Source organism: Drechmeria coniospora, chromosome 02 (assembly GCF_001625195.1).
Source record: "Drechmeria coniospora strain ARSEF 6962 chromosome 02, whole genome shotgun sequence".
In the NCBI taxonomy this organism is placed as follows: domain Eukaryota; kingdom Fungi; phylum Ascomycota; class Sordariomycetes; order Hypocreales; family Ophiocordycipitaceae; genus Drechmeria; species Drechmeria coniospora.
Window position 1 is genome coordinate 4717253 of NC_054390.1, and position 23296 is coordinate 4740548.

At 49.7% G+C, this 23296-nt stretch overlaps 1 protein-coding gene across 1 annotated transcript in view; it reads left to right on the forward strand.

Annotated features, from left to right (window-relative positions):
* The window catches only part of DCS_04402 (uncharacterized protein), a gene marked incomplete at both ends in the record, with an annotated part of 37057 nt that overhangs the window by 9761 nt on the left and 4000 nt on the right, over positions 1-23296 (forward strand). The window contains 13 exons of the mRNA XM_040801712.1: positions 14-1271; positions 1329-1928; positions 1983-2653; positions 2738-2827; positions 2882-2919; positions 2992-7609; positions 7691-7857; positions 7942-8292; positions 8344-16073; positions 16137-17457; positions 17518-17714; positions 17835-17886; positions 18127-23264. Coding sequence (XP_040656745.1) covers positions 14-1271; positions 1329-1928; positions 1983-2653; positions 2738-2827; positions 2882-2919; positions 2992-7609; positions 7691-7857; positions 7942-8292; positions 8344-16073; positions 16137-17457; positions 17518-17714; positions 17835-17886; positions 18127-23264 — 22231 coding nt within the window. The remainder of the gene's footprint in view (positions 1-13; positions 1272-1328; positions 1929-1982; positions 2654-2737; positions 2828-2881; positions 2920-2991; positions 7610-7690; positions 7858-7941; positions 8293-8343; positions 16074-16136; positions 17458-17517; positions 17715-17834; positions 17887-18126; positions 23265-23296) is intronic.

Here is a 23296-nt window from a genome sequence, read left to right on the forward strand (position 1 = left end):
GCGTCGACGCCAGGACGGCAGCGGACTTTTCCACCCTCTTGGTGGTGCACCCTCCAAGTCTAACTCAACGAAATGAGGTTCACCTCGGTGAACCAGTAATGGCCCCGCTGCACCAGGATGAGTTCCTCGATGGGACCGAAAACTTCTTTACATATCCTCTAGTCATACAAGTCCATTTGCCATTTGACGATGGAGAGCTAGGGGTCACGATGACGTATTCCTCATCCGTTCTTTCGGCCATCCAAGTGAGGCAGATTGCCGGTCACTTCAAAAGAGCCGTCGAGCAGCTCATCAATGGCATGACAGATGCACAAAAGGGTACAACTCTGGGGGGACTTGACATAACCAGTCCTGAAGATGCGAATCAGTTTATGGAGTGGGCGCTTGAAGATGCCCCTGTCCTTCAAACTGCCTGTGTTCATGAACTGATAGAGAAGCAGGTGCAGCTACGGCCTGAAGCCCCTGCAATTGATGCCTGGGATGGTAAATTAACGTATAGGGAACTGGATAGTGCCGCTAACAGGCTTGCTTGTTATCTATACTACAACTTCAACGTCCGACCTGAGACGGTGGTCCATGTCTGTTTCGAGAAATCCATGTGGTTGCTTGTCGCCATTCTGGCCATCAACAAAGCAGGAGCTGCCTGGTCACCACTGGACCCATCGCATCCATCTGCTCGTCATGAACAAGTCATTGGAAAGACCCAGGCAACCCTTGCATTGGTATCTACGTCAAACATCCATGTTCTTGAAGGCTTGATTCACAATGTCATAGAAGTGACTTCGGACCTTGACAGGAAACTCCTGGTCGGCCAAGAATCTTCCAGTTCGACTATTCGAAGTGACACTCCACCGCCAGCCCAGACGACGCCAAAGAACGCATGTTACATTCTTTTCACATCTGGTAGTACCGGAGTTCCAAAGGGGTTTATCATGGAACATCAATCTGTCGCCACAGCCCAGGTTGCAATTGGCAAGCGGCTTGGATTACATTCCGATGTTCGGATGCTCCAATTTGCTGCTTTTGTTTTCGACTTGTGTATCGGCGAGATCATTGCGCCCCTAATGTTCGGAGCATGCGTTTGTGTTCCCTCAGAGCACCACCGAATGAACAGCATCGCCGACTTTATTCGCACGAAGCAAATAAACTGGGCGTTCCTCACTCCAGCATTTGTTCGAACCCTCACCCCCGACCAGGTCCCGGGATTAGACCTGCTTGCACTTGCCGGAGAAGCGGTTGGTCGGGATGTCTTTGACGCATGGTTCGGAAAGGTGCGATTGATTAATGGGTGGGGCCCTGCAGAAACCTGCTTGTTCAGTTCCATCCAGGAATGGAGCTCGACCGACCAGTCCTCTATTTCCATCGGAAAAGCTGTTGGAGGATTTGCCTGGATCGTCGATGCAAACAATAGGCGAGTACCGGCTGGTTGCCTAGGCGAAATTGTGATCCAGGGACCAACCATAACGCGAGAATACATCTCGGACCCGGCAAAGACTAATGCCGCTATCCTTTCCGGTGATTATCTTCCAGACTGGGCTCCGAGGAGGAATGAGCCTGGTTGGAATAGAATGTACAAATCAGGTGATCTCGGTTATTATAAACCTGATGGTACCATCGAGTTTTGTGGCCGGAAAGACACTCAAGTTAAGATAAGAGGACTACGAGTCGAGCTGGACGAAGTCGAGCATCACACTCGCGTCTGCCTCGAGGGTGTTGCCCAAGTTGTTGTTGTCTTGGTGAAGTCGAAAAGTGGCGCGAAACTCGCGGCTTTCTTCTGCGAGACTCTGAGTTCCAAAACAGCAGGCGTGGACCTCCCTTCCGAAATCGCAGCCATTGCCGATGACATGTTGTTGCATGTAAATGGCAGTCTTCAAAGCAGAATATCTGACATGATCGGGAAACTGGAAACCTCCCTGCCACGTTACATGGTACCGGCAATGTTTATTCCATGTGCTTATTTCCCATTGATCACATCGACAAAGATTGATCGCAACAAGCTTCGCGATATCGCGGCACAAATGTCCAGGGAAACATCTCTTCGGTACTCACTTGCTAATCGTGTGAAGCGCCCCCCTGAAAGCGCTACGGAGAAGCTTTTGCAGAAAATCTGGTCAGACATCTTGGGAATACCCATTGCTGGTATTGGACGAGATGATAGCTTCATCTCCCTTGGTGGAGATTCCATAGCCGCAATTCGGCTGAGTACCATCGCCAGGCAACATGGTGTGAGCATTTTCACTGGTAGCATTTTTGAGGATCCTAGGCTTCTCAAGATTGCTGCTGCTGCGCAACTAGTTGATGACGAAGATTCGACCACATCATTGAGAGCACCAGACCCCTGGACATTGATTCCCCCGACCACGAACATTCAGGAGGTGACAAACATCGTTCAGAAACAATGTGAAGGGCTTCCAGATGACTGGGAAGTTGCTGATGCATACCCCTGCACACCTCTCCAGGAAGGCCTATTGGCTCTCTCCGCAAAGCAGCCGGGCTCATACATCGGCCGATTTGTCTACAATCTCGGGTCTGACGTGGCTGTAGACATGTTCAAAGCATCCTGGAACAAGGTGGTTGATACTTGTAGCAACCTACGCACCCGGATTGTGAAGCTTCCGGATGGTTCCGTCCTCCAAGCAGTAATTAAGGGCGCGTCAGACTGGTGTTTGGATGAAGGCTTAGGGCTTGAAGCCTATCTAAACCGCACGAGGGATATGGCAATGACATTTGGTTCTAGCCTCAGCCGTCAAACAATTGTTTACTGTTCTCATGAAAAAGAACATGAGAAGGGGAAGTACTATTTCATCTGGGATATCCACCACGCCGTGTACGATGGTTGGAGCATGAACCGCATGCTGGAGTTGCTGGATGCGACGTACAGACAACTGGCGAATCCAGCATCATCTACCAATGAACTAGGTACAACCTCATCTTCTTCATCGTTCTCACGGTTCATACGGTATATTTCAAGCTTGAATGATGATTCATCAGCCGGCTTCTGGCAAGAGACACTCCGCCAAGTTACACGACCATCATTTCCACCTGCCACTCCCATTTCAAAGACGGTGTCTGGGACGGAGACAGTTTCAAGATTTATCAAAGTTGTAGACTTTCAAAAACGCGGCTTAATCAAGGCCACAGTGCTTCGCGCCGCTTGGGCAATTGTACAGGCGGCATACTCAGACACCTCAGATATCTGCTTTGGGGCCACCGTTTCCGGACGCCAAGCTCTCGTCCCTGGAGTTGAAGACATAACGGGCCCCCTCATTGCAACTGTACCAGTGCGTGTTCGCATCAATAAGCACCAAAAAGTGGCAGAATACCTTAAAGGGATTCAGCGCCAAACATCGGAAATGATCCCGCACGAGCAGTTTGGGCTGCAACGCATCGCTCGACTGAGCGCAGCGGCCAAGGTGGCTGTGGACTTCTCTACTTTACTCGTCATTCAACCAAAGCATATTGTGGCAACTGGCCAATCTCAAGATGGTGGAATAATGCGCCTGGTTACGGCTGATGCTAACGATCAATCTGCTCTGGCCAACTACTTCACCTATCCACTCGTGGTACAGCTCTACATGTCAGAAAGTGATATAGAATTGGCGCTTATCTACAACGCCGCGTATCTCGATGAAGGGCAGATGCAAATTCTCGCTGCCCAGTACGAACATGTGGTCCACCAGCTCGTCGAACTGGCCGATGGAAGTAGCAACATTGGTGACATATCTCTAACCGGAGCCATGGATGTCCAGAAGGCGATATCATGGAACCAGAGCACTGCACCGGATAATTTGCAGATTGACGGGTCAATGCCCGCAACTCTCAATGGACTTATTGAGAGCCAGGCATCAATTCGCCCCCATGCCATCGCTATTCACGGACCAGACAAACAGCTAACCTACAAGCAACTTAATGACGCTGCAGATTGCATTGCAATCTATCTCAAGAAAAGGGGGATTGTCCAACGCGGCGACCTTGTGCTGCTCTGTCAGGATAGATCATACTGGACCCCCCTGTCCATGCTCGCCATCAACAAGCTGGGCGCCTCATTCGTTGTCTGCGGCGACATTGAAAAGATTCACATGAGAAAAATCACAGCGGATCTTGGTATACATGTGGTGCTCTGCTCCCCCAACTGCACATCAGCCGAATTTGTAGGCCACATGGAACATGTTGTGGAGTTGTCCACGGATGTCATCTACCCTGCAATTTCCAAAGATTTTGACCATCTACCGGAGATTCTTGACATCACGGTCAATCCTTCTGAAGTGGCTTACGTACTGCTCGCCAATGCACAGGGGGTTGCTACCGAGACGCAAGCTGTCATGATGACCCATAACAGTGCCAGGACTGGTCTCCTTCAGTTTTCTCATCACCTTGGCCTGGCGCCGAGCAGTAGGATGTCTCAGATACACGAATCTGGATCGTTGTTATCCCTTTCTGAAATATTCGCGCCACTTCTGGTTGGAGCGACAGTTTGCATCCGTGATTCCAGCCCGTCTGATTCCGCGTTAAGCACGTTCATCAACCAGGCTCGGGTTGACTGTGCAATACTTACCCCAATCGATGCATCTCAAGTCCAGCCGAGAGACGTTCCAATCCTGCAGAAGGTTATCATATCCACCAGCCGTGCTTCAGCTAACGATCTTGGAGCGTGGTCGCGCTCCGAGGACCGCAGAATTCTATTTGGCTTGTGTGTTCCGGAGGTGAGCGGCTTTATCACCATGTATGAAACGTCATCCACGGAGTCTTCGATGTGGACACTCGGACGGCCCATGAATGGCACTGAATGTTGGATTGTCGACCCAATGGACTACCGCCGTCTTGCACCCATTGGCTGCCTGGGTGAATTACTTATTCAATCCGCATCACTTGCTGAATGTTATATGGATGATTCCCAACGCTCACGGAAATGTTTCGTCGACAATACTATTGCCCTACATACCCAATGGGGACAGCAATCCAACACAAATCGAGGTTTTAGAACTGGAATTTTGGCCAAGTACCTGTCGAATGGGTCTATTACTTACATGGGACACCTTGACGTCGGGGACATTGAAAGGCGAATCCAAAATGCAATGTCTGGAAAATTTGAACAAGTGCTTGTGTCAAAATCAACAACCGGAAGGCTAGTTGCCTTCTTGGCTGTCGTGGATGATGCTGTAAACGAAAGAGCCATGGAAAATGAGGATGGCATTTTCATTCCTGTTGATTCTGTGGTAGACAGATTCCGCGATGAGCTCATCGACGTCGCTCAAGATCTGCCCTTTGTGCTTCGGGCCCAGATTGTGCCGCAGGACTTGCTCTTGATCAAGGCATGCAATATCCCTCGCATTCCTGGCACACAAGACGCAGACCGAGACGTTCTAATCCACGAATTTGAGCAACTGACAGATGATAAACTTGCCAAGCTCTCGCTCGAAGGATATAGAAACAAGACTAATGACGATAATGAACTCATGACAGAGACTGAGACGCGACTAAGATTGCTTTGGGCAAAGGTATTGGCTATCGATGCGGATGAAATTAGGCGGAGAGATAATCTTTTCAAGATTGGTGGCGACTCAATCACCACTATTCGACTTGTATCCCTTGCCCAACTTGAGGATATCAGGTTAACTGCCTCGGACGTCTTTGCGAACCTGGAACTCTACGCCATGGCCGCTTGCATTGACCAAAACGAACAAGATGAAAGTGCAATTGGCATAAAGATTGAGCAAAAACCGTTCAACCTATTGCCACCTGACTTGGATCATCAGGCCACGCTCAGTCACATCGCAAAAGTTTGCCATACGACCCCTGAAGCAATTCAAGATATTTATCCCTGTACTCCGCTTCAGGAGGGATTAATGTCGCTTACCTTTAAGCAACCTGGCTCTTATATCGCCCGTCATATTCTCAGGCTACCAAGAAATATGGACCTTGACCGGTTACGCGAGGCGTGGCAGGCAGCCTCATCTGCTGTTGTCTGTTTGCGCACACGCATAATTCAGCTACCTAACGGCTCAATCATGCAAGCTGTCATTGATGAAGATATTGACTGGCAGACGCATACCTGCCCCAACATCGCCGAATTCGTAAAGAACAGAGACAAAGCTTCCATGTTTAGCGCAAGTCGACTCTCACGATTCGTTCAGGTTCATGCTTCGGACGCAGAATATCTTATATGGACGGTTCACCACGCTGTGATAGACGGATGGTCATTGGGACAGATATTTGCTCTCGTTAAACTTGCATATACTAATGGAACGGGCCAAGAACCCTCACAGTTGAAGTACACGATACCATTCAAAGGATACATTGAATACATCTCAAAGACAAACACGGACAAATCAGCCAACTTCTGGATTAAGCAGCTTTCATCACAGGCAGTTCATTTTCCACTCTTGTCCTCGAAAAAGTCTAAAAGTCACTCCAAATCTCGACAGCATGAGATGATTCATCACGAAATTTCGGCAGTCCGCCGAGTTGGATCTGACTTCACGGCAATGACTATTCTCCGAGCTGCTTGGGCATTTGTACTCTCACATTGGACCGAATCAGTTCATGTGGGATTCGGTACAGTTGTGTCAGGTAGAAATGCCCCTGTTGCTGGAATCGATAATATCGTCGGACCTACACTTGCCACTGTTCCAATAGTTGCCCAGATTCCTGATTCCGTATCTGAGAATACTATCTGCAAGTATCTCACCTACATGCAGTCCATGTCACACGAAATGATTCCCTACGAGCACTTTGGCGTCCAGAACATCGCATCTTTGAGCAACCTGGCCCGTTCTGCATGCGAATTCCAGAATATTTTGGTTGTGCACCCAAACAACGAAAATCAAGACTGGTTAGGCATTGAGGTGGTCGACATTGGGTCCCATGGCAATTACCATGACTATCCACTTGTCATCGAATGCCTTCTGAGCGCCACTGAATCTGTCTCCTTGCGAGTTTCTGTTGATGTCGATGTTCTCCCCAGATACCACGCTGAGGCGCTCTGTCGTCAGTTTGTGTTTGTTATAGACCAACTGGTCCGCCTTGACCTTAAGACTCCCCTATGCACAGTTTCAATGCTTCCGGATATAGATCGGGCCGAGATGCTGGCGTGGAACCAGGAGGCTATTAAAAATATCAGGTCCTCAGAGTTTACCGTCGTACGGCGATTTGTCGACCGAGCTCGAAAGACACCAGACTCCCATGCCCTGATCTCAGCGGCGGATGCAGCCAAGGGTAGCGCAAGCCGGATTTGGACTTACCGGGAGCTGGATGATGCCTCTGACCGACTTGCTGATTACATTTGCAGCGTCGGGAACATTGGGCCCGGGTCCATTGTTCCACTCTGCTTTGAAGGATCGGCATGGTTCATTGTCTCAATGTTTGCCGTTCTCAAAACAGGTGCTGCATTTGTGCCACTTGATCCACAACATCCCCGTGATCGACGACAGGAAATCTTGAGTCAAATTAACGCCAGAATGCTTTTGGGCTCTGATCGTGGAGCCGAAGCATCTCGCGGCATGGCGGACCATGTTATTGCAGTGTCCTCTGTGCTAGATGAACAGCTATGCACATCCCAACCACCTGTTTCTATGGACCATTCGAAACTCCAGGATACAGCATACATAATGTTTACCTCTGGGAGTACAGGCAAACCGAAGGGAGTGGTTGTCAGTCATGCAGCACTTGATTGCTCAAACCAACGATTCAGTCCTTCGCTTGGTCACGCATTCGCAATGACGAATGAGACTCGAGTTCTTCAATTTTCATCCTACGTTTTTGATGCCTGTATTCTCGAAATTATGGCAACAACTATATATGGCGGTGTTCTATGTGTTCCAAACGAAGACCAACGTATGGACCCTCGCCTACTTGCAGGTTTCATGACAGCTTCTGCGGTGAACTGGACATTGTTCACGCCAATCTTGGCTCAACTGATCACTCCTTCAAGTGTCCCAACAGTGAAAACGATGGTCTCTGGTGGCGATAAGCTTACTGCTAACGTGGCTGGCCCTTGGCTTCAAGCCGGTGTTCAGATGATCAACGGATACGGACCCACAGAAGCGTGCGTCTTCATGTCCGTGAACGTGGTGCAATCTGCTGAGACAGCGTCCTACATTGGACGTGGTATTGGGTATCAAACATGGGTTGTTGATCCAAATGACTATACTAAACTTGTTCCATTGGGCTGCGTCGGCGAGCTGCTCGGCCAGGGACCAAGTCTCGCGGATGGCTACCTGAACGATGCTGCAAAGACAGAAACCTCTTTCGTACTGGCTCCAGAGTGGGCTCGATTTGGCGAGATCGACGCCGGTAGGCGGATGTATCGCACCGGCGATTTGGTGAGATATATTGGATCCCAAGGAGAGCTCGAGTACATCGGTCGGAAGGATATGCAGATCAAATTGCACGGACAAAGAATCGAGCTTGGCGATATCGAGAAGCATGTGCGCGCTAATCTGCCACGGGTACCACACATCATTGTCGACATTGTGAAAATAGTCGGGGACGAAAGCGAAGATGCCCTGGCTGTATTCTTCTGCCCCAATGATGAAGTCCGGACCAACGTCACAGATGAGGACGAGAAGCGACTTATCGGAAATCTTGAAAGTACGGACAAGGAAGAGCTGGCAGCAATTTCGACTGAGTTGGAGCAAGTACTGCCAATATACATGATTCCGTCGCTCTACATACCTCTGGCATTCGTTCCTACAATGACAAGTACCAAGGCAGACAGGAAATTGCTCCGACGCCTCGCTTCTAGCATGTCTGCTTTACAGCTACGCGAAGCATTCTCCTTGCAATCAATTTACACGGAGCAGCAGCCTCCAGAATCTGAAATGGAAATGAAGCTACAGAAGTTGTGGTCAGAACATCTGGGAGTATCACCAGAATTCATTGGCAGGGGAAGCAACTTTATTCGCGCAGGTGGTGACTCCATCTCCGCGATGAAACTTGCCGGCGCAGCTCAAGATATTGGCATTTTGTTGAGTGTCACATCCATTTTCAAACATCCTACACTTGCGGGTATGTCTATGGCAGCATCCTACTTCGATGGTGGCATGGGCCGCGATCCTGACCCCTTTGGCCTTCTCCCCGCTGAGCTCGCCAACTCATCCGTGTATGAACAAGTCGCTCAAGAATGCGTCGTACGGAGAGAGCAAGTATCGGATCTGTATCCCGTAACGCCCCTTCAAGAGGGACTGATGAGTTTGTCGCAGCAAGTTGACGGCGCATACGTTGCCCGCACCGTCTTCCGTTTACCGTCGACTGTGGATCTTGACAGGCTGAGAGATTCTTGGGAATCAACTAACAAGCAGCACAGCATCTTGAGAACACGGATTATAATGATCGGAGAACACACATTGCAGGCTGTCATCGATGCTCCTATTGAATGGCAATTCGGCAGCGATGTATGTCAATATCTCGAGAATTGCAAGGCCAAGCCGATGGGATTCGGCACACCGTTGGCACGATATGGCATTATTCGGACAAATGGATGCCAGGAGAATTTCTTGGTTCTTACCCTTCACCACGCCATATACGATGGCTGGAGCTCAAGAATTGTCTTCGAAAGTGTCATGGCTGCCTATGATTCCCCCAACCCGAAGCTATACGATTGCAAATCTGTGCCGTTCAGTCGCTTCATGCGTTATATCACCAGTGAATACGACTCCCAAGCCTCGAAAGAATTCTGGCTTCGGCAATCTGAACAGGTCGAAGCCTTCGTCTTCCCCCAGACACGGCATGGCGTGTCGGGTGCCCCAAATTGGTCCCGTTCACTTAGACAAGTTCCCTTTCACTGCACTAAAACCAAAAACACTACAACTCACGATCTCATTCGTGCTGCTTGGGGCCTGACACTATCAACTCATGCAGAAACCGATACCGTGGTATTCGGCTCGACAATTTCTGGTCGCAACGCTCCTGTCCCTCAAATTGAGCAGATCGCTGGTCCCACCTTTGCAACAGTGCCAGTACGCGTCCAAATACGCCAGAGTATGCTAGTTGACGACTTGCTTCATCAAGTACAGCAAACATCAATCGAAACCATTCCCCACCAACAATTTGGTCTTCTTAAAATTCGGCAGCTTGGTGCTGCAGCTCGAAATTTATGTGACTTTAAGACCCTGCTTGTGGTGGAAGCATCCGGTGAAGAGTCCATATCCGAGGACCATTCTGGCTTGTTTGAACAAGTGGATGACTCCGTTGATGCTCAGCACGACTCACGAGATGGAGTTCTGAAGTCGTATCATATCACAGTACGATGTGTTATGCATCCAGATATGATCACCATCGACGCCCACTTCGACGAATCCATTGTTCCCGCCAGAATGATGGAACTCATAATTGATCACTTCCGAAACGCAATCGGATCTCTTGCTGATACTAAGAATGGCAGACAGAGAGTCAATTCCATCAGTTTGTTCGGTGAGGAGGACTTGCTCGCCATTCAACAACTGGTGGCTCCGACAGTTGCATCTCTGAGCGAAATCGACATGTGCCTGCATGAACTGGTTAGAAACCATGCAGTGGCTCGCGCCGATGCTGAAGCCATCCGTGCATGGGATCTCAATTTAAGCTACGCACAGCTTGACGAGATGGCTGATCTACTTGCTCGCCAGCTCCTGGCTGAGTCTGATTATGATCTGAGCGGAGCCATGATTCCCCTTTGCTTCGAAAAATCTGGTCTTGCGCTGGTTTCCATGCTTGCTGTGATGAAAACTGGTGCAGCATATGTCCCTCTTGATCCAGGCCATCCAATCGAGCGTCGAGTACAGATTGTCCAAGAAACAGGCGCTCGTGTTGTTTTGGCTACTCCTGAGACAGTTGGAGATATTTCAGATGCAATTCTTGCGGAACATGGATGTCCTTCCGTCCGAGTAATAGTCGTTTCTAATGCATTCATGAAGACGCTGAAGAGACGCAATGAGATGGTCACCAACACTGCCCAGCTTCCTTCCGTCTCGACCTCCTTGCCGGCGTACACACTGTTCACGTCTGGTAGTACCGGTAAGCCCAAGGGTGTTGTGATGTCACACAGGGCAGCATCTTCAGCTTTAGCTGCCCAAGTTGCCGCTTTTCTAATGACACCATCAACAAGAGCTTTGAATTTTGCCTCATTTGTTTTTGATGCTTCCATTTTGGAGATATTCGGTACTTGGATCGCGGGAGGCTGTGTTACTGTTCCCTCGGACAACATCCGACTAAACGGCCATATTGCCCGCTACATGTCCGAGTCACGTACCAACTGGGCGCTCTTCACTCCGACTTTTGCAACAACGGTCACCCCTCACGACGTCGAGACTCTAGAGGTGCTTGTCTTGGGCGGAGAGGCTGTTAGGCGAGAAAATATCGCGTCATGGCTTCCCAGCGTAACACTCTTCAATGCCTATGGCCCAACAGAAACATGTGTTGCGACGGTCCATCGCCGCATCAATTCACTTGCAGATGTTGCAGTGATTGGGACACCCATTGGATGCAACGTTTGGATTTCAAAACCCGACGATGTAAACACCCTTTCCCCTTATGGCTGTACTGGGGAGCTATTGATACAGGGACCGGGGCTGGCGGAAGGTTATCTCCATGACCAGGCCAAGACTGATGGTGCATTTGTAACACCTGCCTGGCTACAAAATGATACAAGCAGCTCCCGAGTTTACCGGACTGGCGATTTGGTTCGCTTCACTGTACGTGGCGAAATTGAGTACCTCGGCCGTCGAGATACGCAAATTAAGCTCCGTGGCTTGCGCCTCGAGCCAGGCGAGATCGAGCATAAGATCAGAAACGTTCTATCCGAAACAAGTGACAGCGATGTTCAGGTTGCAGTCTCATCGATTAAGGACATCAAAGTAAATGAATCTTCAGAGCTTACAGCATTTATCCGGTTTGAACCAAGGCAATACGGATCTATTGATTGTAACAATGACGACGACACACTACTTTTGCCAGTCAATAAACATCTTCGAGAGACAATTTGTGGCCTTGTACAAGAATTGAAACTGGAATTACCCGAGTATATGATTCCCAGCCTGATTTTTCCTATAAAATCGATGCCCCTAAACACAGCTGGAAAGACGGATTCTCGACGACTAGAAAGTCTCGCTCGCTCCTTGCCTTGGGAGCATCTGGCCCAGTACTCCGTTAGCGGTTCCAACGACGCCAAGGAATCGAAGCAACCGCCCGTGACGGATATGGAAATTACCCTGCAGGCATTATGGTCATCAGTCTTGAGCATCCCACGCGAGGCCATTGGCCTTAATGATGGTTTTTTGCAAATTGGCGGCGACTCCGTTTCAGCCATTCGATTAGTTACAAAGGCAAGGGAGAGAGGTATTAGCTTGGATGTGTCTACCGTCTTCAAAAATCTTCAACTTAAGAAGATGGCCCAGGCATGTTTGCAGCTTGCTGACCAGGGCATGGAGATTGTGCACAAACCTATTCCGCCGTTCTCCTTGTTGGAAAACATTGCGTCTGTGGAGACTATTACTGAACTATTGCACGAACTCATTCCCTCCCCAGAATCAATACCCGAGATTTTGGATGCCTTCCCCTGCACTTCTCTCCAAGAAGGCATGATGGCTCTAACGGAAAAAGAACCGGGTACATATATCGCTCGTGTTGCGTTCAAGCTGGGCAAGCATGTCGAGCTGGACCAATTCCGTGCTGCTTGGGAGATTGTGGTTGAGAATGTGCCAATTCTGCGAACGCGGATCGTGTCCCTCCAAGATGGCCGTGCTATGCAAGTTATTCTCAACGAGTCGGTTGCATGGAGAATCATTCACGGAAACAATAACCATTCGGTCGATCACCTGCTGGCAGCATACTTGGACGAGGATAAGGCGAAACCCATGCGTTATGGAACAGAACTTTCCCGGTATGCTGTTTTGTCCAGCGATAAAAACGATGACAGATATTTTGTTTGGACTGTTCATCATGCTGTGTACGATGGATGGTCATGGGACCTAATCAGGGATAAGTTTCTGCGAGTCTTCTCCAGTGGTGGCGATCCGTCAGTACTTCCACAACATGTCCCATATGCAGCATTTGTTAGGTACACCGAAATGACCCGCGCAGAAGGCCGAGACTACTGGACCAGAGCAATGAAGGGAGTTAGAGAAACTAATTTCCCTCGGCAAAGTTTAAATCGGTTCAGTAACCGTCAGATCCGCACGGATGCGTCCCTGAAGGCGTCGTTTACCGTGCCGTCATTAGCATCAGCAAACAGATCTGGCAATGTCACTACTGCATCTCTCATGCGAGCCGCATGGGCTCTAGTAGTTTCGGCTCATTCTGGAGGAGATGAAGATGTCGTTTTTGGTGCGACGGTCTCTGGTAGAAATGCTCCTGTACCAGGAATCGAGGGCATGGTTGGACCAGCCGTCACAACTGTGCCGCTTCGGATCCGTGTGGATCCGACACTCCCAGTCGGGGCCTATCTTGAAGATATTCAAGTTCAAAGTAACGAGCTCATCAAGTACGAGCAGTTTGGCCTACAGAATATTGCCAAGCTAAACGACGAGGCCAGGAAGGCCTGCGATTTCCGTACCCTGCTTGTGGTGCATCCGCCCAAACTGGCCACTGGGTATCACGATGGCACAAGAGATCCTGTACTGACCCAAATCCGACAAGAGGGTGATGAAGATGCTTCTGAGCGAAACTTCTTCACGTACCCACTCGTTTTCCAGTGTCACTTGCCCGAGAGCGGCGGCGAGGTGCATGTCACCATCGTCTACACATCTTCGGTTGTATCCACAGCTGAGGTCGAGCGGATTCTTGGGCACTTCAAACAAGCTGTTTCACAACTCGGGACCTTTGGGTCCACGACGACTCACCTGGACGACAGGCAGAAGCTGCTCTCGCATATTGACATAGTCGGGCACGAAGATGTGCAGAAGTTTAACGAATGGAACAGTGAAGACCCCCCCATTGTTCAGTCGACCACCGTTCATCAGATGATTGAGTCTCAGGCTCTTGCTAGCCCTACTTCCCAAGCAATTCATGCGTGGGATGGATTGATGACATATAAAGAGCTCAACAGTGCAGCAAATAGGCTCGCCCACTTTTTGCATCAAGAGCTTGGAGTTGGGCCGGAAACACTTGTGCATGTCTGCTTCGAGAAGTCGCTCTGGTATTTCGTCTCTATTCTGGCTATCAACAAAGCTGGTGGCGCTTGGGTACCACTGGACCCGTCACATCCAACAACTCGTCACCAGCAAGTGATAAATCAAACAAAAGCAACGGTTTCTCTGGTTACTCCCGCCAATAGGTCCTTGCTAGAAGGTCTGGTGAAGACGGTAATCGAAGTGACGCCAGAACTAGACGCGAAGCTCTTGGCACAACTATCTCCGGCGGCCAGCGACTCTGGACCAGCCGTTTTAGTCAATCCCGAGAATACCGTCTACGTTCTCTTTACTTCTGGCAGCACAGGTGTGCCCAAAGGCTTCGTCATGGAGCACGGTGCCGTCGCTACTAGCCAGGTGGCAATTGCCAAGCGTCTGCGTATGACATCCCGCGTTCGGATATTGCAGTTTGCTGCTTTTGTTTTCGACTTGTGTATTGGTGAAATTATCGCCCCTCTCATTACCGGCGCCTGTGTTTGCGTCCCATCAGAACATGATCGCATGAACCGGATCTCCCAGTACATCGCCGATACGCAAGTCAACTGGGCTTTCTTGACCCCCGCATTTGTGAGAACAATCTCTCCTAATGAGGTTCCTGGTCTGGAGCTTGTACTGCTGGCTGGCGAGGCCGTGGGTCGAGACATTCTCGAAACCTGGTTTGGAAGGGTCCGCCTAGTCAACGGCTGGGGCCCTGCTGAGACTTGTCTTTTCAGCACTCTTCAAGAATGGACTTCACTATCGGAGTCATCTGTTACGGTCGGCAAGCCTGTAGGTGGCTTCTGCTGGATTGTTGACCAAGAAGATCCCCAGCGCCGTGTCCCTGCAGGATGTGTCGGTGAAATCGTGATCCAAGGACCAACCATTACTCGGGAGTATCTTGGAAATGCTTTGCAAACAAATTCCTATATAATGAAGCAGCAGCAACTTCCAATTTGGGCTCCTAATAGGACTCATCCTAGCTGGAATCGTTTTTACAAGTCTGGCGACCTTGGGTTCTATAATACCGACGGCACGATTGAGTTTGTCAGCCGCAAAGATACACAGGTCAAGATTCGTGGGTTGCGCGTAGAGCTCGGCGAAGTTGAGCATCACATCAGACTATGTCTCGATAAAGCTCTCCAGGTTGTCGTGGTGCTTGCAAGTGGTGGTACTGGTGCAAGCGGTGCCAAACTCGTCACCTTTTTCTGCACCAGCCACGACTCAAAGACAGCCGGCGTGGATCTTGACTCCGACTTGAATAATGTTGCTCGAGATATGATTCTTCCCGTCGACGATTCTCTCAAGTCCCAAATCTCGGTCGCCATTGGTCAGCTTGGAATCTCGTTGCCCCGATACATGGTGCCGACTCTTTTCGTCCCATGCGCGTTTATGCCCTTTATTACCTCTACAAAAATCGACCGTGGCAAGCTTCGAGACATTGCCGTACAATTTACGGCTGAAAAGATGATGGAATATTCCTTCGTTGATAGCTTTAAACGGCATCCTGAGACTCCCATGCAGGTGTTGCTGCAAAGGCTTTGGGCCGAGATTCTCGAAATCCCTCTTTCCAGCATTGGTCTCGACGATAGTTTTATAGCTCTGGGTGGCGACTCTATTGCCGCCATCAGACTTACGACCGTTGCGAGAGATAATGGCGCATCAGTGACTGTTGGAAACGTTTTTGATGACCCAAGGCTGTTCAAGGTTGCCGAGGCGGCTACTCCGCTGGATACTCGACAACTCTCCACCAGGGTGGCTCCTTGGTCTCTGCTGCCTGCCACACTTAGCTCCAATGACCTCATTCACATTGCTAGAGACCAGTGTCGACTCCCACCCGGTGCAAGCATCGAAGATGCATTCCCGACTAGCTCACTTCAGGAGGGCTTGCTTGCTCTTTCGGTCAAACAACCTGGATCATACATAGCGCGATTCCTGTATCGACTAGACGACACCGTTGAGGCGGAGAGATTCAAATCCTCTTGGCAGGAAGTGGTTAGAATGTGTGAAAATCTTCGGACCAGAATCATCCGGGTCCCATCCGTGGGAAGTTTACAGGTAGTACTACGCGACAGCTTTGAGTGGGAACTCACCGATGGCATGACGCTGGAAGCATACATGAATTCCTCCCAGTCAACTGAGATGTCATACGGACTACCCTTGACCCGATGTGCCCTTATTGCGCAAGGATCTTCTAATTACTTTGTCTGGGACATACACCACGCGATTTATGATGGATGGAGTATGAACATCATGATGGATGCCTTCCGCCATGCCTACCATCGACAAACCCCTACCGATGTGCCTGCACTGGTTCCATACTCGGGCTTCATACGATACAGCATGAACTTGGGCGAGGAAGCGCCAGCTAATTACTGGAGAACACAGCTTGCAGGTGCCACCAAAGCATCATTCCCGGGCAAAGCTCATCCCATGACCAAATCAACAACTCGAACAGTTACCCGAACCATCTCCTTGACGACAGAGAAAGAAGCTACTGTTGTCAAGGCAACAATTTTGCGAGCAGCATGGGCACTTGTAATGGCTTCCTACTCCAACCATTCTCCCGATATTTGTTTCGGCGCAACAGTCTCTGGGCGCCAGGCCCCCGTGGCTGGAATCGAGAACATGACCGGGCCACTAATTGCCACTGTGCCAATCCGCATCCGCCTGGACCGTAGCCAGCGAATTTGCGACTTTCTCAAAGCAGTGCAACGTCAGGCTACAGAAATGGTCGACTATGAGCAGTATGGCTTGCAGAAGATTGCGCGCCTTGGTCCCGGTCCAAAGGCCGCCACCCAATTTTCGACGTTGCTTGTCATCCAACCGAAGCACATTGTAGATGCTAATCGTGACGAAGGCACTGGCAATGAAATTATGAGACCTCTGAACAGAAATGAGTTTGGGGCCTCAGCTACCTCGGCCTTGGGCAGTTATTTCACGTATCCTCTCGTCGTACAGGGCCATTTGTCGGACAAAGAGGTCCAGCTGCACCTGATCTACAACACGCCCTACTTCCAAGGCATGCAACTTGAAATCCTCGCAGAACATTTTGAGAATGTCGTTCATCAGCTACTCCAATGCTCTGATGGAGATGGCGTTGTGGGCGATATTTCGCTGGCAGGGGCCGCGGATTTTGATCAAGCCATCATCTGGAACGAACGAAACAAATCGACTCAAGTCAATGGCTATCCGAAGCCAATTAAGACTATCTTGAAAGACATGGTTTTGAAACAAGCCATAATTCGGCCAAATGCTGCGGCTGTCAACTCATGGGATGGGACATTGACGTACAAGCAGCTCATTGCTTCGGCCAATGCCCTCGCCTCCTACCTTTCTCGCAACAACCTCGTAGCAAGAGGTGACCTCGTCCTGATCTGTATGGAAAGGTCGTTTTGGGTTCCAGTGGCCATGCTTGCCGTACACATTATGGGAGCAGCATTTGTGACATTTGACTGGTCCACGCCCTTACGACATGCCAAGCAAGTCTTGCATGATACGGGTGCCCGCACGGTTCTCTTCTTGCCGTCCAATATTCCCACAGAGGTCGCTAATCTTGTAGAGAATCCTGTGCAAGTATCGGCCAAAACACTTTATATGGGCAGTGTGGTTCATGAGCCAGTCGACCCAGATAGTGTATGCCATGTCTTGTTTCCAACTCCTGATGATGAGACAGAACATACACCGGGCGTGGTGGTGGGACAGCAGGCAGCATGTGTCAGACCACTACAATTGTCACGACACCTAGGGTTGAAGGCAAATGATCGACTAGCAAACGTTGCAAGCAACGGCTCCGAACTCTACGTTTGTGAGATCATGGCACCATTGATATCGGGTGGAACAGTTTGCATCCCCAGACAGTCTGGTCAAAACATGGCCAAATTTCTTAATCAATCGGATGTAAACTGGGCGATTCTTTCGGCACATGAAGCGTCACAGTTGAGACCGAGAGATGTTCCAAGATTGCGGAATCTTGTGATCTCAGGAATAACGGTTCAAACAAACACTCTACATGATTGGATTCGGCCCAATAACTCAGGCCGCACAGTCTTTGCAGGGTGGTCTACGCCAGAATCTGGCTTCATTACAATGGGCCATGTCGCATTAAATATGGACGCAGGAACTCTTGGTCAACCAATTGGCAACACCAAGTACTGGATTGTCGATCCCATGAAGCATCAGCCTCGGCTTGCCCCAATAGGTTGTGCAGGAGAGCTCATTATCCAAAGCCCTTCTCTTGCTGATGGGTACTTGAACAATACCGCTGGGCAGACAGACCAATTGCATCAATCAACTACCTCGACAACAGAACGTGGAGGTATGCCAGCGACCAAAAACCAGCGCTACTTCCGTACGGGACAATGTGTCAAATACAACACTACAGACGGTAGCATTGCAGTCATTGGTCAACTCAGTTCTGGCAATGCCGAACAAACAATTCATAACATTGCTCCGAAAGGCATTGACCGCGTCATTGTAGCCAGGGCAAAACAAGGGCATTTAACAGCGTTCCTTTTCGTGGAGAGCCATATTGCCATGCCTGAGAATGGAAGAATTTTCATTCCTATGGCCAATATCCCAGAGTCTCTCCAGCAGATGCTTCGAGATATTGTTCCTGATCTGAGAACAATGCTACCTTCGCATCTAGTTCCGCAACAGTATATTCTGGTAGGGGACAATACCGTGCCCATGAACCCACTAACAGGACAGCCCAGCCGCTCTCGTCTGCTGCAGGCTCTGGGGGCATTAGCAGCTGATGATGCGCATGCTGCATCTATTTCAGAAAATAAACTGTCCGACCTTGCTGCTGACGTCATTTTGAGCACCATGGAACGTCAACTGAGGTCTATCTGGGCTCAAGTATTAAGAGTCGCTGATCCAGAGCAGATCGGGCGACATGATAACTTTTTCAAGATCGGAGGTGACTCAATATTTGCTATTGAGCTTGTTACCAAATCTGCTGTAAGTGGTATCAGTATCACTGTTGCAAAGATCTTTGCCAGTCCGCAGTTGGCAGACATGGCTCTGGCGGCAGACTGGATCAATGAAAGCTCTACAGAAGCTCGCGCCATCGAAACTCCCGCTTTCAGTTTGCTCTCCATGACGGAGAATGGCGAAGATATACCAAGCAAGATCATTACTGAAGCAGCGGTTCAATGCGAGATTGATGGCAGCATAGTCCAGGATGCGTTCCCTTGCTCGTCCCTTCAAGAAGGCATGCTAGCCCTTGCAGAGAAGCAAAGGGGCTCGTATATGGGCCGCTTTGTCGTCACACTTCCTCCCAACATCGATGTTGAACGTTTCAGATCTGCAATGGCCACAATGGTGGCGTCATGCGCCAATTTACGAACTCGAATCATCTCATCGGCCTCACAGGGTCGCCAGATTCAAGTGGTTCTCAACGAAGACATCATCTGGCAGCAGCAGCCGCAGGGAAAGTCGCTTTCCGACTTTCTCTCCACACCAGTATCACATGCCGGATATGGTAGCCCTTTGTCTACATATACAATGATTCGCGATGAAGCATCTGGAACAGAAAGCCTGATCTGGGAGATCCATCACTCCATCTACGACGGCTGGACACTTAGCCATATGATGCAAGTTCTCCAGGATGCCTATCATTCTCGCAGTCCAGTATCGCCTCGGAGGTTGTATTCGTTCTCCAAGTATATCGAGCACACATTATCCACCAGTGAAGAACAGGCACGCCTGTTTTGGGTCTCGCAGCTCCAAGGAGCAAACACCGCAAGGTTCCCGGCTACTGTTCGCGCCTCACCTGTTGATGTCAGGTCAGACGGCACAATAACCCACTCCATCCTAATGCCAGATACCCATCGTTCATCTGGCATCACGGAGGCCAACCTATTACGCGCCGCATGGGCATTGGTTCTCGACAGACGTCTGAATGTCGACGAAAACTCCAGCAACAATGTTATCTTCGGCGCCACCGTTTCGGGTCGAGATTCGCCCATCCCGGGAATATTGGGGATAATGGGACCCACAATCGCGACAGTTCCTGTTTGTGTACGATTTGAAAAACGCAACGTGACCACTGTCGCGGAATACCTCGCCAATATCCAGAATCAGACGAATGACATGGTGCCATATCAGCACATTGGCTTGCGGAATATTTCGCAACTAACCAAAAACATTGATGCAAGCAATTTCCATAATCTACTTATCATACAGCCCAGAATGGCATCGACATCGGATGGCAACTCCAGTGCCATAGATCTTAACATCGCTGACAAGACAATGGACGATAACCAGAGCTACTATACCTATCCGCTCGTCTTCCAGTGTGTTGTTGGCGGTGGAAACAATACTGTAGATATCACTGCAACCTATGATAGTCGCTCAATTTCTGCTGCGGAGATGGAAGTTCTCTGTCGACAGTTTGGGGCAGCTGTGAAGCAGCTTGGAGATCGGTCGTTGGTAGATCATCTTCTCAGCGACGTGACTCTTTTCGGCCCTGAAGATTTCCAAATTGTAAATATTTGGAATCATGTTCCTCATCGGCAGTTCTCGGTGGATGAAGGCGCAATGGACCATTGCCTTCATCACGGAGTCTCCCGTTGGGCATCAAAGCACCCGCACCGAGATGCTATTGTCACCACCTCGAATGGCAATTTTAGTTACGCAGATCTTGACCGAAAGTCAACTCAGCTCGCTCATTTCTTACTCAACAGGTTCAATGTTGGTTCGGAAACAAGAATTCCAGTCTGCATGGAAAAGTCTCCTCTAGCCATTATCACCATGCTGGGCATCATGAAGGCAGGTGCAACATTTGTCCCTCTCGAGCCGGCTCACCCTGTCGAGAGGCGCCGAGCCATTGTGCAACAGGTTGGAGGCAAATTATTGCTTACCTCGGAGATGATGATGGAGTCCTGCCAGAACATGACCGATGTTGCGATTCAGCTTGACATATCTTCAGACATTTTCTCCGACATCAAGGAATCTGACGCCATCAAGCTGCCGCAGGTGTCCCCCGAATCAACAGCCTACGTTCTCTTTACCTCTGGTTCTACCGGTACGCCAAAGGGAATCGTTGTCGGCCACAAGGCCGCATGTGTCAGCGTTCAAGGTTCTGCATCAGCTGAAGGTTACGATTTGAACACAGAGAGTCGCATTTTACAATTCTCAAGCTTTGTTTTTGACGTCAGCATTGCTGAAATATTCGGTGCTCTCATGTTTGGTGGCACGCTCTTCTTGCCATCTGATTCTGAACGCCTGGCTGGTATCTCGGGGTTCATCCAAGAAAATAACATCAACACAGCTATGCTGACGACTTCCTTTGCCAAGACCCTCAACCCGGACATCATTCCATCGCTGCGTACACTAGTTCTAGTGGGTGAGCCACCAACCCGAGAGAGTCTCCTGAAGTGGCAAAACCGTGTTGATAGACTTGTCAACGCCTACGGTCCATCCGAAACTGTCATGTTCTGTGCAACTCACGTTTTTACATCTGAAGACACAATGCCATCAACAATCGGAAGAGGAGTCCCTCATGTGGGAATCACGTGTTACATTGCGGAGATGAACAACCCAGATCGTCTGGCTCCATTTGGCTGCGTGGGTGAGATCATAGTTCGCTCAACTTCTCTCGCTCAGGGTTATCTCGATGATGAAGAGCGTACACGAGCCTCATTCTTGTCATCTGTTGGATGGATGCCATTATCTAGTTCCGATGTAGGGGTGAATGCCTACTCCTACTACAGGACGGGAGATATTGGGAGATACAACCTTGAGACAGGTTTGATCGAATACCTGGGCCGCCGGGACACCCAAGTAAAGCTTAGAGGCCAACGACTGGATACTGCAGAGACTGAGCATCACATCAAGCAAGTTTTCCATGGCATAGATCATGTTGCCGTCGACGTGATCAAGCGTGACAGCAGAGAGATGCTTGCCGCTTTCATCAATTTCAGCGATACGAGCATCCATGGTGATATCAAAAACGCATCAACCGATCCGGCTCTGGTTCCTATCAACGATACGTTGCGCGATACCCTTGCATCTATGGTCAGTAACCTCACGGTCCGATTACCTGGTTACATGATTCCAACGGTTTTCTTTCCCATCACTCGCATGCCATTCAATAATTCTCTCAAGCTCGATCGTCGCAAGCTTCTTCAAATCGTAGAACTCGTTACAGCAGATGAGATCGTCTCCTTTTCCGTTGGTTCTGGTTTCGGGTCCAATGGGGTCAAGTCTGCACCCACAACCAAAACCGAAATCTTGCTGAGCAAGACTTGGGCCGCAGTACTTGGCATCAACAATGGCAATATTGGAAAGGAGGACACCTTTACCCAACTTGGCGGCGACTCGATCACAGCTATTCAGCTCGTTTCCGCAGCGCAGCAGGGCGGGATCAACATTTCCGCCTCGGACGTGTTCCAACACCCTCGACTCCTCGACATGGCCGCATGCATAGATGCGAAGAGTGAATCTGAAGTTACTTCAAACAGCAAAGACGACCTTGTGGAGCCCTTTAGTCTTTTGCCCTCCGATATTTCCCGTGAAATGGTAGTTCGGGATGCTGCAGAACTCTGTGACATTCCAACATCATCCATCTCCGACGTCCTGCCATGCACACCATTGCAAGAAGGACTCATGGCTCTTTCTGAGACTCAGCCTGGCTCTTACTTGGCCAGATTCGCACTTAAGCTTCCGGAAGGAGTGAATCTGACCCGATTTCGAGCATCCATAGAGCGCATGTACGAGGTTTGCCCCAACCTTCGCACACGAATCATCCTTTTCCAGGACACCGAGCCAATTCAAGTAATCATCGATGAAAAGATAGCATGGCGAGAGTTCCAAGGCATAGGCAACTCGCTGTCTGACGTACTCGAACAAACACAAGCCACAATGGATTGGTCACCAGGTTTTGGAAAACCGCTTTGCATGTTTTCTATAGTGCAAGATGACTCCAGGCATTCACATTTCGTGTGGGATATCCATCATTCAATCTACGATGGATGGTCAATTGGCCTGATGCTTGACATCGCACGGAGGGCCTACTTCGACAGTAGCATTGTGCAGCCAGTCCCATTCGCCAATTATGTCAAATACATCAAGCAGTCATCCGACGAGGAGTCTTCCAGGTCTTACTGGCACTCTCGCTTCGCGGGAGTCAAGGTCAGCCATTTCCCAAAGTCGCCCGAGCACTTCAACACTTCCAATGAAGTGGATACCCCAAGAGACGCGTCCATGACACG